At 37.4% G+C, this 17150-nt stretch overlaps 1 protein-coding gene across 4 annotated transcripts in view; it reads right to left on the reverse strand.

The window, feature by feature from the left end:
- GCS1 (glucosidase 1) overlaps positions 1-17150 on the reverse strand; it is a 233206-nt gene that overhangs the window by 159267 nt on the left and 56789 nt on the right. For all 4 annotated transcript variants that reach the window (XM_089819056.1, XM_089819057.1, XM_089819058.1 and 1 more), the window contains exon 9: positions 5724-5831. In XM_089819056.1, coding sequence (XP_089675182.1) covers positions 5724-5831 — 108 coding nt within the window. The remainder of the gene's footprint in view (positions 1-5723; positions 5832-17150) is intronic.

The raw sequence follows: 17150 nt of genomic DNA on the forward strand, positions 1-17150 counted from the left end.
CAGCTCAATCAACAGTGGATTTTAACGATTTTTTGGGCAAGTTTCACATTCAGCAATATCCGAATATCAAGCTTGATATTCGCCAAACCTTGTGACTTAGCGCGAGACTAATAAATTCCTTTATCTAAAGATCATATCATCCAAAACACTGAAATAAAGGGCTATTAAGTGTTTCAAGGTATTTCTAGAAGAAGACACTGGCAACTTTTCCAAGCAAGCTGATCTAGTCTATGAAACCATTTGTGTGCAATTGTTAGAATATCATTCTCAAAAAAGCTACTATAACTAAGCTTAATGCTTGTGAAAACACATAAAGGCCAATGTTGAATATGTCACAATGACAATGGAGAACAACAACACACACTCTATCTTATTACGGAAGTAATTGGTAAAATACTTGCTTATTATTAACAAAGACTGAAAGGTCAATTTATACAAAACAATAAAATGATGTTTCCTTAAGAAACGATCGTAAAGAATAGAAACATTCTATTCTAATAGAGAAAACTAAAAAAGCAAAAGCAAACTAAAGCTAACTAGATATTTAAAATAGATAACGATTAACATAATAATAGACTACCATCTATTATCGTAATACCCTCCCTTAATGGTTAATCTATCTAGAACACCAAGTTGTCCTCTGAATTTGACAAAATTAATAGGACCAAGAGGCTTGGTGAGAATGTCTACAGTCTGATCTGTGGTAGGAGCATACTGCAAATCTATTGTCCTGTCTTCAACAATTGTCGTATGTAATAACAATGAACATCCACATGCTTGGTTTGTTCATGGAAGACTAGATTCCGTGTTAACTTGATAACGCCTTCGTTATCAACAAACAAAGTAGTCAATGTTGCTGGTGACATTTGCATATCCCCAAGCATCCGACAAAGCCAAACAGCTTCACATCCTGCCTTTAACAGTCCCTCTGTATTCGGCCTCTGTCGAGGAGAGAGAAACTGCCTGTTGCTTCTTACTAGTCCATGTGACTGTACCGGATCCCAAAGTGAACAAATATCCAGAAGTTGTTTTTTTATCATCAATAGAGCCTGCCCAATCTAAATCTGTGAACCAACTGATTTTAGGATTAAAACTTCGAGAATATAGAAGTCCATAATCTGAAGTGCCCTTCACATAACGAAGCACATGCTTTGTTGCCATCCAATGATCAGCCTTAAGAGTTGTCACAAAGCGTGAAATATAGCTAACTGCGAAGCTGATATCAAGCCTAGTAGCAGAGAGGTAGATGAGGTTGCCTATTAGTTGCCTGTATGTAGTTTCATCAACGGAAGGAGAATCAGACTTTGCGGATAACTTGAGACCTTTCTCCATAGGTGTAGATGCAGGCTTGCAATCCTACATACAGAATTTGTCTAACAAGGCCCTAGCATATTTGGACTGAGAGATGAATATACCAAAAGACTGTTGCCAAACTTCAACACCTAGGCAATAATGCATGAGCCCAAGGTCAGTCATATCAAAAGACTACCATAAGTTCTGTTTGATTCCCTGAATCAAAGATGCTGAGCTGCTAGTGATGATCAAATCATCCACATAAATAACCTGAAGGATGATGTCACTATCAGTAGTCTTGATGTATAGATTTAAGTCTGAAGAACTCCTCTTGAAGCCTTGATTACTAAAGTACTTATCAATTTTTAAGTACCATGCCCGAGGGACCTACTGCAAGCCATAGAGGGCTTTTATCAATCTGAGAACCTGGTGGTCTTTACCAGCAACCTTGAAACCAGGAGGCTGCATCATGTAGACCTCTTCATGGAGATCACCATTCAAGAAAGCACACTTGATGTCCATTTGATGGACCTTCCATCAGAACTATGTTGCTAGGGATACGACTAATCTGATGGTGCTCATCTTTGTAGTAGGAGCAAAACTCTCCTCATAATAAATACCCTGATGCTGAGAAAAGCCTTTCGCCACTAAACGAGCTTTGTACTTATCCAAAGTACCATTTGATTTGTATTTGATTTTGTAGAGCCATTTGCAACCAATGGGTTTCTTCCCTGGTGGAAGATCAAAAAGGACCCAAGTGTTGTTCTTCAGCAGGCTTTAGTGTTCAAATGTCATGACCTATTCCCACTCTGAAATTCCTTTAACCTCGGAATATGTTTGAGGTTCAAACACACTATGAATGTTGGCCATAAGAGCAAAGTTAACAGAATCTGTAGTCTTGGTCTTTTTTCGAGCAGTTCTCCCACCAATTAGCTCATCATCATGAAGAATGACCAACATTAGTACCAAGAGATGCTTGATCAGCAAGATTCTCATCAAAAAAATCAGGATCAAACTCAAGTGAAGCATCTACAAAACGAGGTGATCTTGCAGGAGAAGCCGGAGGTGTCTGTACAGGTATCACTAGTATAACTAGAGCTACAGGAGCTACTGGAGTCCTCCCATTAAGTGGACCTAATGGAAGCCAAACTCCCAAATCATGAGCTTTCATAGGTTGGTCCACTGGTTTGTCTCAATATCGATCAAGCGGTAGGCTTTGTGAAGAGTGCTATACCAGCAAGCATGAGTTTCTAACTCTTGGCATCCAACTTGGTGCGTGATACATTAGGTGACTAATTATGGGCTTACAACCTAACCAGGCCTCTTCCAGAGTTTTACCTTTGACCGCCACTGTGGGTGACTGACACAACAGATAAACTGCGGTTTTAACTGCTTCTGCCGAAAACTTCTTCAGAACATGGTTGTGTTTGAGCATGGATCGAGCCATCTCAGTGATTGTCCTGTTCCGACGTTCAAATACATTGTTCTGTTGTGGCGTGTGGGGTGTGGTTAGCTGACGTTTGATGCCATGTGTATCCAAGAAGCTAGAGAAAACATTAGAACAAAATTCCCCCCATTGTCTGATCTAAGAGTAATAATAGATTTCCTAGACTCTTTTTCAACTAAAGGTTTAAACTTTTGAAATATAGGAAATGCATCTAATTTCTTTTTAGGGAAATACACCCACATTTTTCTACTAAAATCTACCTAGACTCAAGAATAGGAGTGGCCATAGGGCTGCAGATATCGGCATGAACAAGCTGAAGTACTTGAGAAGCTCACCATGAATCGCCACTAATGAAAGGTGTGCGATGTTGCTTCCCAACTTGGCATGCATCACAAACTCCAAGCTGTTGAGTCTGAATCTCTAGCAATCCAAGAATAAGCTCATCCCAAGCAAGCTGTGAAAGATAATGCACATTTAAGTGCCCATATCGCTAATGTCAAAGTGTGCTGACAAAAGACCACCAAGCAGCCATAGCTAAGTCTTGAGAATCACCAGAATCAGCAAGTTTGAAAAGACCATGATCCCCAAGACCCACTGCAACAATAGACTTAGTCACCCAATCAGTGATGGTGCACTGATGTGAACTGAAGGTGACTGCCAAGTGTGGAGAATGTCGTAGCAACTGACTAAGAGTAGATTTAGTTCCATCCCTGGAACATAGTACACATCAAGGAATATGAGATTCCTCCCAGCAAATTGAATCTGAATGTTGCCTTTGCTGACAATCGTGTACTCTTCTCCGCCACCAAAAATAACAAAGTTTGAATAAGGCTAGTAGTCAGTAAACCAGTCTCTGGGGTGAGTGAAATGACGAAAGGCACCTAAATCAATGTACCAGGCAGATGACTTCACATGATCTATTGGTCTTTTAGCCATGAAGGCGTAAAAGGCAAATTCTGACTACTCAATGTGCTCTGCACTGTTCGCTTTGGGCTGCGAACCTAATTGCTTAGAGTGTGCAGCTAAGCGTTTCCGACATTCAACCTTCATGTGTCCAAACTTGTGGCAATATTTGCGTTGAATATTCTTCTTTCGTGAACCATCTAATGCTGAAGCAAAAGACTTCTACTAAGATGGCTGCTGAAACTTGTCTTTATCCTTCTGAAAGGATTTCGCAACAAAGGCTTGCTCCGTGGAGGTGGAACTGGAGCTGCTACCAAACTGTTGTTTCCACGGATCTTGCTAAAGCCGCAAGGTGGAGAGATCAATGAACTTCAAATCAACACCAGAAGATGTGACGTTGAGAGTCTCAATAAAATGCTCACAGGACTTGGGTAAACTCCAAAGAGTGATTACCACAATATCCTCTTCCTCCATCTTGCGACGGATGGCAAGTAACAAATCACGGATTTCCTAAATCCGATTCAGGTGTGCCTAGAGCGAGATGCACTCATCCATAACAATAGAAAATAAAGTGTTTTTCAAAAAAAAGGCTGTGCTTTTGTCAAAAGTCTCATGAAGTGAAGACCTTTGAGATGTGTCCAAATCTCGATTGCTATCTTACCGGATGGAATTTGAGAAAGTTGATCATCAGCCATGGATAATTCGTGAAGCAACACTGCCTTCCGATTATTCAAATCTCGTGTATCATGATCAAAACCAGGAGCAGTCGGACGTTTCATAACACCCAGAACAAGTTGATTGGTGTTCCGATATTCAAAAATCGCGATGATCCACTGCTTCCAAGTGCCATAATTTCGACCATTGAATTTGGAGTTGTGCTCGAGTAGAATGTTTGTAAGAGATGTCATGGCATGTTTTTCAATGAAAAACAGTGAAAATCTATTAAGGCATGTTCTTCAAGGCAAAAAAAATGGAATACCCAAAAAAAACGGGGAGTGACCCAAAAGAGAGCTCAAAAAACCCAAAAGGAATATGCTGTTGTTTTTTGGATCTGCAGGCTCGAAAATTGAGGCACGAAAATCGATGCACCCAGAAAAATCTGACAAACTAGTTGAGCTCTCGAAAAACCCACCAAGAATTTATGTTGAAAAAAATCCGAGGTCAAAAACTAGGGTTTCGCAGAAAACCCTAGTCAGTAGTTATGGAGGTCGATAGTTGTAGATTTTGGTGGATTTTTGATAAGGAAACACTCGAAAATGGAAGATTTGATTGCAAAGAGGGGTGCGAATGCTGGATTATACAAAAAACGACACCACAACAGCAGTTTTTGTAGACAAAGATGCATTTTCTTCAAGCATTTTGCTGCTCCAAAAAATCTCGTCGCGTTTCTTCAGGCATTTTTCAAACACTCGTTGTCATGTGACAATTTCTAAAGGAAACAAGGTCTCCAATGAAAGAAGGATGTTCCGATTTGCAGATTAATGTCGTGATTGCAAACAGATGCCCCGATTTACAAACTAATGCCATGATTTCCAATCCTGGGTTGTAGGGAAAAAACAACCTTCAGAACCTCCAAATTTGCGATTTTTCGGACTCTTAAAACCCTAGCCAAGAACAATCAGAAACGAATTTCTCAAGGCAGAAAACCCTAGATGGGTTTTAGAGAAATTGACTGAAATAATTTCAAAAATTTAAACAAGTAATTTTCGGAAGAAATTATAAATTTTGTCGAAAAAATTTAAGTATTAGCTCCGATACCATATTACAGACGTAATTGGTAAAATACTTGCTAATTATTAACAGAGACAAAAAGGTCAATTTATACAAAAGAATAAAATGATGTTTCCTTAGGAAACAATTGTAAAGAATAGAAACATTCCATTCTAATAGAGAAAGCTAAAAAAGAAAAAGCTAACTAAAGCTAACTAGATATTTACAATAGATAACCATTAACTAATAATAGACAACTATCTATTATCGTAAAATATCTAAATAAAATAAAAAGCACTTAACCAATAATCCCTATGATGGTTCCTGAGATTAACAGAAAAGAATTTAAAAATAGATAATGTTATCTTACTCTAGATTCCTTAGGAACCGAGATTTGTGACTGTCCAAAAAAGTAGCCAATGCCTCCTATCAAATTGCTGATAGCAGCCCTTCCAACTACCATAGCTTCCTCATCAACCTGCATAAGTTTGAATGTCATCAAATCCCAATACACACTTCATAATTACTCTGAAAAGACAGTTTCACAACAACATAATAACTATGAAAATACAATTATTCTTTCCTAGATGTAAAGAAACCAATTTAGGGGGATTTTCCAAATGCATGAAACATGTCACAAATTGTCTTCTACTTAAATACATGGGAAGAAACAGACACTGGAAAAAGATTGAATGTAAGAGAAAACGGCAAATCACATATCCAAGCTGACATTTCTTAAAAGGCAACAAAATCTGTGGACTTCAAATTTTGGTCTAAAGAAATCTTAATTAACGATCTCCACATTAAAAAAACCAAATCACTAAGTAATCATATCAACATCAATACCAAAAGCCCTCTTACAAATTAATAAGATTTAAAAGAAAAAACATTGTTGCAGGGAGACACATCTTCAACTCCAGGGGCACATCTTGGGGATGGGAGACAAGTACAGAGATGTCTTCTATGACACAAGAGAACTGCCCACACATTTTCACATTTTCCTACAATGTCTCCTATAAGATGAGACAACTGCCCAAATCCCTTGACATTTTCCTACAAGTTTTTAAGAAAACTTAATCAGAGGTTATAACATGAAAACATCTCTAAAACATTTGTAGAAGCACTCAAAAGGGCCATTGATGCATACCACCAAGTAGACAACAATTGTTGAGCCATAATTTTGGCAGCATTCATAAAGTAATTGGTGATAGGAGATTTTCAGAGAAAGCAAACTGTGAGGGTTGAGAGTGTGTTGAGACTTGAGAATCAGGTTGGGAGACGCAGAAAACTTTGAATGCACAGATTTAGGAGCACTGGCAACCTTGAGCAGGCATAATTCCCTGTTTCATTCCCCTAGATTACTAGGCAATGTTAATTTTTAAAGTTTTAGATTTCAATTGTTATGTCTTGATTTTGTGTTTTCAAATTTAAACTTTTTGTTTTTGAACTTTTGCAGTTTTCTGAAGTTCAAAACAAATTGAAATTCTGAAATTTGATTATTGAGTTTAAAAACTTCAATTTTTTCTCTATACTTCAAATTCAGAACTCAAACTTTTAAAACTCTAGAAGTCTAAATATAAATCTTTGACTAAACTTTATCGGTGAATATGGTAATATTTTATTTACTTTTATTTTGATCTTCATGTGAGAACCCCAACTTGGTTCAATCACTAAACTCACTATCAGCTGCAACTGTGTTGGATGGTTGTAATATTTTGTTTTGTATTTTCTGACTTTTTGTGCTTTTGAGGGTTTTGACATAAAAATCAAACTACTAATAAACTCTTTATAAAGGTAGAGATATTGCAAATGATAGAGAACTATATTGAATGCCAAACAAATGCTCATTCTTACAATGGAAAACTAATAACTTTTTATTGAATGCTTATACAAAAAGCAACTGTAACTAATAAGAAACCTGATATAAATGCCCAAACTGGTGATCTGAGTATTGTAGCACACTGTTCACAGGTATTGTAGTGCACTGTTCAATGGTACTGTAGCACACAGTTCATGGGAACTGTAGCACACTGTTCACGGCACTGTAACACACTGTTCATGGGAACTGTAGCGTACTGTTCACGACACTGGAGCACACTGTTCACTGGCACTGTGGTAGCAAATAAACCTCTGAAAATAATCCCTTTCAATCTGAATAAAAAACGAACTGCAACCCAGTCTCTTAGATCTGATCCAAACTTCACTAAATTCATCCACTTGAAATCCAATTAGAGCCTCTGATTAAGACACTCCAAAATCACCAAGTTCACTGGGTATTTCACCAACTCAGATGGTTGCTCATAGAAGAACTACGTTCTCCAATGGCTGTTGCAGGTAGAAACCCCCGTTCTCCAAGCAAATTCAAACTCATCAAAATATTCTCAAAATGCAATAATCCCCCAGTTCCATCTCTTGCAAAGATATATAGCCTTCTTCAAGTTCCAACTCACAGAAAGCTCTTTAAAATGATTTAAATGGAATTCATTTATTTCATTCATTTGACTATTGAAGTGACTTAGGGAATTGTGCAACAAAATTACTATAAACTTGGCCCCCTTTCAATGATAAGTCGACCCTCATTAAGTCACTTAAGTTATAATATAAAATCATATTATAACTTCATAATATAAGCTCACTTGTAGGTGAGTTGGTTTGTGCCTTGAGGATTACTTCCTTGAGGTCACAGGTTCGATTCCCCTTCATAGTGGAGAATGGCTTTGGGCCAATTTCCCTTACCGGACTTTTGTGCCACGTACCTCCTCCGCTGGCTCGGGGTATAGGTGTGGACTTTGCCTCAAAAGTTTAGCCGTCACTTGTAGGTGAGTTGGTTTCTGCCTTGAGGTTTACTTCCTTGAGGTTACAGGTTCAACTCCCCTTCGTAGTGGAGAATGGCTTTGGGTCAGTTTCCCTTATGGGACTTGTGTGCCACGTACCTGCTCTGCTGGCCCGTGGTATAGGTGTGGACTTCGCCTCAAAAGTTTAGACCATGTTTGTACTATGAGAAATCATTCTGTAAATCTTCTCAACACTTTGTATGGAATCCCCAAGCATCTTTGTATCGGGTGACGATTTCGGGTTTTCTTTCAGGTTCTTTCCCGAATGAAACATTGAACCTGTTTTTAATTTTTAATAATATATATAGTGGCTCCGTCCTTTTCCTTTTTTTTTTAAATATAAGCTCACAACCATTAATATTTATTTTAGTCAAATAAATATTAATAACTCAACTATTACTCATCATTTTTGTACATCGTCTGAACTGAAAACTGGCATAAGGAATATGCATATGACCAACACCCCTTTGTAGCAGGGACCCTTTTCTAACACCACTAACTTACTATAAATAGTAAGTTTTGCAACTGGAGTCCTATAGAACTCAAACGAACACCAATCCTACATAACTCTAACCACTGAAGAAGTTGCTCCCCTAAGAGGACCATTAGCCTAAGAGGGTCAATAATAGGCCAATCCATTCAGCTGACTCGTTCCTTTTATTTTGAAATACCCACTTAGTTCCTATGGCATTTATGTCTTTTGACCTTGGAACAATTTACCAAGTGATGTTCTTTTCGATTTGGTTCAACTCTTCCTCCATAGCTTTTACCCAATGTTGGTCTTCATTAGCTTCTTTGAAGTTGTTTGGTTCTATTTCTTATAAAAGACAGGTATGCATGCATTCTTTGCTGATCTTCTTCATGTTTGAACTTCCTTTTCTAGATCTCCTATTACCAAATCTTCTGGATGATTTCTTTGGACAAATTTTGATGGTGTTTTTGTTGGTGTCTTTAAAGGAGTTTTTGCTCATGTCTTCAAAGGTGTTTGTTCAATTTCTGCTTCATCTTTTGGACCTTCTTCTTCTTGATATGTAGTTAGTATTTCTGCATTTTTCTTTTATATTTTCAAATCCTTCATCAATTTTTACATTTGCGCTTTCAACAATCTTGTGAAGTCTTTTATTGTAACATCTATATGTCGTACTTGTAGATGAATATCCAAGAAAGATTCCTTCATCTACTCTAGCTTCAAATTTACCCATGTCATCTTCATCCCTTCTTATATAGCATGTACATCCAAAGATTCTGAAATATTTGACTGATGTTGGTCTTCCTTTCCATAATTCGTAAGGTTTCTTGTCATGATTTACGCTTAACTTTGCAAGATTCAAAATGTGGACTGTTGTATGTATTGCTTCTTTCCAAAAGGTATCAGCCATATTAGATTTATTAAGCATTGCCCTTGACATTTCTTAAACCGTTCGGTTCTTTCTTTCAACTGCTCCATTTTGTTGAGGAGTTCTAGGTGCTGAAAGTTGTCTTTTTATTCCATTCTTTTCACAATACATATCAAGTTTATGTGATGTAAATTCTCCTCTATCCATCCTAAAACACTTCATTTTTGTATCCATTTCATTTTCAACTAGTTCTTTGAAGGCTTTGAACTTGTCAAGTACTTCTGATTCTTCTTTTAGGAAGGCTACCCAAGTCATTCTAGAGTAGTCATCAATAAATAACATGAAAAATCTTTCTCCTTGAAGACCCTTTGTCCTGCTTGATCCACATAAATCTGAATGCACAAGTTCAAGTGGCTTTGATGTAGATTACTTCTTAGTTTTGAATGTGCTTCTTGTTTGCTTTCCTAGTTAACATTGTTTGCAAATGGTATTTGGAGGTCTTGATAATTTTGGTACGTCCCTTTCAGCTCCTTTACAACTGTTTTTGACCAAGTTGTCAAAGTTTTAATGCCCCATTCTTTTGTGCCACAAACAATTTTCATCTTGTTGAGCCAAGAAAAAAGTCTCATTTTTCATCTCTTGTAGAATGTATAAGTTATTTGTTGTTCTTTTTGTATTAGCTATCAATTTTCCATCCTTAATTTTACAACCTTCAAGATGAGATATTACATTATGACCTTGATCACAAAGCTGACTTACACTTAATAAGTTTTCTTTTAATCCTTTTATATATAGGACATCCTTTGTTTTGGATTTTCCATGGTCTAGACTAAGAGCTCCTTTTCCTTTTATTTTTTGTTTTGTGCTATCACCAAATTTTACGGATCCATCATTGATTGGTTCGAATGAAATGAATTTTCTTGTCCCCCGTCATATGTCTTGAACATCTACTATCAACATACCATCTATCTTTCTTATTTTGAGCATGTAAAGCTATTTGAACAAATAATGAGTTTTCTTTCTTTTTCCAAACCTTCTTGTTAGCATGATTTTCTTTCTTTGTTGGATTTGTAGGAAAAGGTGTTCTACATTGATGAGCAGCATGTCCAAAGTTATTACAATTTGAACATAGGATATCAAGATCAACTTAGTGCTTTATGACCAAACTAGTTGCAAGAGTAACAATATCCATTGAAGGTGTAGGAGAAATATTGTCTCTGATATGGCCTTTTCCAATCATTCATATGTTGTTTTGTTGTTCTACATTTTAATGCTTTGTGCCCAAAATGGCTGCATGAATAACAAAAACCATGGAACTTATAATGAGGTTTGTGCATATGATTGAGTTTGTTTACCTCTTTTGATATATCTTTTTCCACTATGCTATCACCTTCTTTAATAAATCCTTTGGAAGACTTATTATTGTTTCAAAACCAATTCCTGATTTGCTGGAAGAGGGCTTTGGCTGTCTATAATAGTAGTTATAATTTCAGAACTTTTCCTAAACTTAATATTGTCCTTCAATTTGATAGTCTTTCCTCCAATAGGATATCAAGATCAACTTAGTGCTTCTACAGTTTAGTGCTTTATGACCAAACTTGTTGCAAGAGTAACAATATCCATTGAAGGTGTAGGATAAGATAAGATAAGAGAATAATATGAATGTCCACGAAAAACTAGCAAGGTTTATGGGACTGAGCATACAAACAGAAGAGTCGGCCAAAGCAGAAGCACCAAACGGTGACTGAGAAGAAACAAAACAAGAAAGAAGACAAGGTAAGGACTAAGAGTCCTTCCTTGTCACAAAGAAATCAGTAATAGAGGGGTAAACCCGTGAACGATCCATAGCCTTAGAATGTCGTGTAGAACCGCTGTAGGACTGTCACTGCCTGGAGAGACTAGTGCAATGTCAAACCAATCTGGAATGAGAAGTATTGGAAGGCCTTTTCAAACCCCACGGAGAAGACAAGGGAGAGAAAAAGGCAGTAGGAGAAATATTGTCTATGATATGGCCTTTCCCAATCATTCATATGTTGTTTTGTTGTTCTACATTTTAATGCTTTGTGCCCAAAATGGCTGCATGAATAACAATAACCATGGAACTTATAATGAGGTTTGTGCACATAATTGAGTTTATTTACCTCTTTTGATATATCATTTCCACTATGCTATCACCTTCTTTAATAAATCCTTTGAAAGACTTATTATTGTTTGAATTTCTTTCAAAACCAACTCCTGATTTACTGGAAGAGGGCTTTTGGCTGTCTATAATAGTAGTTAGAATTTCAGAACTTTTCCTAAACTTAATATTGTCCTTCAATTTGATAGTCTTTCCCCCAATTCCTTTTTCAATTTTTCAACTTCCAATTCCAATTTGGCGCACTTCTTTGTTTTGGACTTCAACTTGTCTTCTATTTGTTTCTTTTCCTCTTCAAGAGTTTTTAATGCTTCTAGTGTTCCCCTCAGATTCAGCTTTATATTTGGTTATTTTGTTCTTTAATTTTAAATTTTCATTATATGCATAATTGAGTTCTTCTTCAAGATTAACATCATTTTCTTCATCACAGGACTCGTCTTCTTCATCCTCATGAACATCATTTAGGTCAGCTTCAGCCATAAAGAGAACTTCATCCTCCTCATCACTTGGCCAATCCTCACTATATTCATCTTAAGAGTTGCTTTGCTTTTTGGAGTAAACATTATTTTTACTCTTCTTTTGAAATTGTTTCTTTTTATTAAATTTGTTGTTCTTTTTCCATTTCTTCTTTTTGAAAGCTAAGACTCTAAAAGGATTAAAAGTGGGTTACATAAAACATTAGTTGATGCTGAAACTGTTATCCAAAAAGATCCTGCCAATGAGGATGCTAGATGCTCTGTAGTGGCTGCTAGGCATTCATGGAGGAGAATCCATAACTACAAGATTCAGGGGGCTAAAACCAGAGCCAGAATTAACTGGCTAGAGCATGGGGATAAGAGTTCAAAATACTTCTTCCAGTTGTTGAAGATTAAGGAGGCTAGAGATAGAATTGAAATAATCCTGGACAATGATAAAACCCTCTCAAAACAAGAGGATATTCTTAGGGCATTCTCTAAATTCTATTCACAGTTGTTTACATCAGAGGAAGATGGGATTGATATGGAGGAGGTAAGGACGAAGATCTGTAAGCTCTTTCCCAGCAAGGTTAAGAATGAAGACAGGCCCAAATTTAGCCAGCCAATTTCCAAGGAGGAGATTGTGAATGCAATACTCCAGATGAGCAATAACAAAGTCCCTGGGCCAAATGGTATCCTAGTGGAACTTTACAAGAAACATTCTGATTGGATCTGGCAAGATTTACTCAATGTGTATGAATATGTCTTTGAGACAGGATCACTAGGAACCAAAATAAACAAAGGGATCATTAAACTTATTCCAAAAGATGGAGATAAATCTTTAATTAAGAATTGGAGGCCTATTACTCTACTCAATGTCTCTTATAAGATCCTGGCAAAGATCTTAGCACTAAGTGTAAAGAATGTTCTACCTGGTGTTATATGTCATACTCAAACAAGCTTTGTGAAAGAAAGATATATACTGGATAACCTAATTACCTGTTAATTACCCGTTGGGAAGCAATGGATTGGGCAAGATGTTCAAGGCAAATAGCTGCTATGTTCTTAATTGATTATGACAAAGCCTATGATAGGATAGAATGGAAGTTCATTGGGATGATGTTCGAAGGCCTGGGATTTCCTGACTATTTCATTAAAATGGTGTTTGTTCTCATGATGTAATGTTGCAGTTGAGGTCAATGGAGTGAGGTCTAATGACTTCACTCTTTCCAGATCTATTCGGCAAGGCTGCCCACTGGCTACCTCTCTCTTTGTGCTCGTTGTTGATTGTCTCCACTACATTCTCCGAGATAAGTCTCTACTCCTGAAGTTAAATGGATATCTCTTCCTGACCAAACTGATAACTCAAATGTTCAATTTGCTAATGACACTGCTCTGCTCATTGAACTTTCTGAATATAATGTTGGAAACCTAGTCACTAAGCTAAATATATTTTGTAAGGCTTCTGGCAGCAAAATCTTCATCTCCAAATCCATCATGCTAGGATGGGATGAGTACCCTCTAGAGTGGTATAGCAGATTTAGCTTTTCTTGGGGAGGTCCTAATCACCTGGTTAGATATTTGGGCATTCCCTTCTCTGTATCTCCTAACTTGAACAATATGTGCAACTGAGTTAAAGATAAAATAAAGAAGAAATTAAGGAAGTGGAACAAGAACTATTTATCCATTGCAGGCAGCATTCAAGTATGCCAAAAGATCTTGTCAGCATACACAGTCTATTACTCATTAGCATGGCTTTTTAACAAGCATATATCAACTACGTTCAGAAGATTTTAGAGACTTCTTATCGTCAGATGGGAAGGGTAATAAGAAGAGGCACACAGTTAAGTGGGAATGGTGTACTAGGAGGAAAGAAATAGGTGGATAGGGGCTAAAGGACTTAAGATGGCAAGGGATTGCTTTAGCAGTAAAATGGGTGGACAAGGCTACTGTGGGGGAGGAACCTCGGAAGATACTTATCGTAAACAACATTTCTAGAGGAGGACCCCAGTCAGACAAATCTTGAAGAAACCTTCACATTCATGACCTCATCTCGGGTAAGTGGAAGATAAAGGTGGAAGGCTCTGAAGTCTTCAAAGCTATTTGGAAGGGATTGGAACAAGCGAGGCAGTGCATCACTGGAATTAATTTGACTGATGAGAGCTTTAAACTCTGTGGGAAAAGATCTCCTTGGTGGATCCTTGTAAGGAATGGCAAACCTCTAGCCCTTTTGCAAGGATGCTTAGCTAAGTTCTGGAATAGACTGGGCATTCCCAAGTTCAGCGACCTGGTTAACAATAGATGTTTGATTCCCTGGGAGAATCTTGGTTCAATATTTTTAGAGACTTCTTATGGTCAGATGGGAAGGGTAATAAGAAGAGGCATGCAGTTAAGTGGGAATGGTGTACTAGGAGGAAAGAAATAGGTGGATTGGGGCTAAAGGACTTAAGATGGCAAGGGATTGCTTTAGCAGTAAAATGGGCGGCCAAGGCTACTGTGGGGGAGGAACCTTAGAAGATACTTATCATAAACAAAATTTCTAGAGGAGGACCCCAGTCAAACAAATCTTGAAGAAACCTTCACATTCATGAATTCATCTCAGGTAAGTGGAAGATAAAGGTGGAAGGCTCTGAAGTCTTCAAAGCTATTTGGAAAGGATGGGAACAAGCGAGGCAATGCATCACTGGAATTAATTTCACTGATGAGAGCTTTAAACTCTATGGGGAAAGATCGCCTTGGTGAATCCTTAAAAGGAAAGGCGAACCTCTAGCCCTTTTGCAAGGATGCTTAGCTATGTTCTGGAATAGACTGGACATTTCCGAGTTCAACGACTTGGTTAACAATAGATGTTTGATTTCCTGGGAGAATCTTATAATCAGGTTGAATATTCCCCTTACCCAAAGGAGAACTTTCCTCATTCTTAAGGAAGAATGGCTACAGTATAATCTACCCTTCTCCTATGATAACAATGATGACAAGTTGCCCTTGTTGCACTGGCAAGGATGCTCAGCTAAGTTTTGGAATAGACTAGGCATTTCCAAGTTCAGCGACCTGGTGAACAATAGATGTTTGATTCCCTGGGAGAATCTTGCAATCAGGTTCAACATTCTCCTTACCCAAAGGAGAACTTTCCTCATTCTTAAGGAAGCCTGGCTGCAGTATAATCTACCATTCTCCTGTGGTAACAATGTTGACAAGTCGCCCTTGCTGCACTAGAAAGATGGCTCCCCCTTGGCCCATACTAAAGCCAAATATATTTACAGCATGCTCTCAGACTCTGACTCCATTTTTTCCCACCTGAACTCAAAGTGGAAGGTTAACTTGGATCGAGCCTTTTAGACTAAATGCCTCCACACTTTGTGGCACAGACCAATTGAACCTAAGATCCAATGTTTTGTGTGGCAACCCTTGCTTCACAAGGCTCCCTATTGTCAAAGTTGATGGCAGCCCATTCTTGTGTTGTGTTTGCCAATTACCTGAATCTGTTTCCCATATCTTTGTTGAGTGTCACTTTGCCAAGGGGGTCTGGAACTGGTTTGGTATCACCTTATGTTACATCCCAAATTTTCACCCAATTTTAAATGTCCTTTATAGTGTTCGTTAGAATTCAGAGTTCATCGGGGACGATGAATTGCAAGAGGGTTACATCCCAATTTTTGGCTCAATTTAAAAATGCTCATATAGCCGTTGAGATTTCATGTGAAGTCAGTTGTTAGGAGCACGTTGAAGGGGGGGAAGCATTGCCAAAAAGGAATCGAGCACGGGGATACCACCATCACTGGGAAAATAGGTACGAGTCGTGAACAACTATGGCTAAAGGAAAATGGCTAGACAAGCAAGAGTGTACATTGGATGACCATAAGATAACCAGTTAAATTTGTCGCTTAATAATAAAAGAAATCACTATGCATAAATTGAACTATGAACAAGTTGGTACCTTTATAATTGTGTTATTTGGTTGAAGCCTCATTGTGTTAAAGCATGTCCTAACATATCAACACCGTGATACCTAAATATATATACATGAACATACATGTATATATGTATATACGTAAACCAATTAAGATATATAAGATCATATACGCATGCTTAATATTTGATGTATACATAAGAAAATATAAGATTGGGGTCTACGTGTGTACATGTATACGTGTACAAACATATATAGGTATATCGATCCCATGATGTTAATATTAAGACATCATTATTATTTTCCACCTTGAATATGGATTAATATTTTTGCCTTGAGCGGCCACCTTGTTAATTATTTCATTGGCCTTATGTCATTTTGGTGACCCTATTTTTTTTTATATTAAAAATATGCCACATGTTTGGATGGCTCTTTGATCTTTATAACTTCTCCATTGCCACCTTTTATGTTTTTTGCTCATAAATCCATTATTGTATTGAGCATGCAATTCAAACAAAAGGCATTCTATAACTGCAATTGTCATTTTTGTGTCTTTCTTTCTCTGTGTTTTACTTCATGTTGTTGTTGGATTCATACCTGTGATCGCATTTAGAGTCATCATTGTTTCTTATCTGAGATTTGTATTCAAGGAGCCGTGGCTGCACCAATGAGAATTGTATCCATACTAGGTGAATTTATATTTGTGATTCATTATGATACTTGCAATTTCAAACTGATATCTACGTATTGCTCTATTTTGATAGTTGCGAATGCATTTTCCATTGTTTCATCAATACCTTGTATCCATTATGCCATTAGCACATACCTGCAACTTACACTTTTATTTGCTAAAGTTTTATATGAGAGAACTGCATAACATTGTTGTTGATTGTAATTGTGTATTGCAGTTATGTTGAGACCTGTGATTTGCTTAGAGGCCTAGTATACTCCAGTCTGGGAACCGTGCTAGGCAATGCAAGCTACCACCAACATATGATGGTGACTAAATTGTTGCTACAAGCCATGCCGTGCATTCTTCTACACACTACCTCTTTCCTTTATTTATGTTTATATTTTTTGTGATTTAAGCAGAGAAAACAAATGGCAATGGCATAGCCAAGCGG

This window comes from Cupressus sempervirens, chromosome 3, assembly GCF_028749045.1.
Source record: "Cupressus sempervirens isolate cs-2001-9-10 chromosome 3, ASM2874904v1, whole genome shotgun sequence".
Taxonomy (NCBI): domain Eukaryota; kingdom Viridiplantae; phylum Streptophyta; class Pinopsida; order Cupressales; family Cupressaceae; genus Cupressus; species Cupressus sempervirens.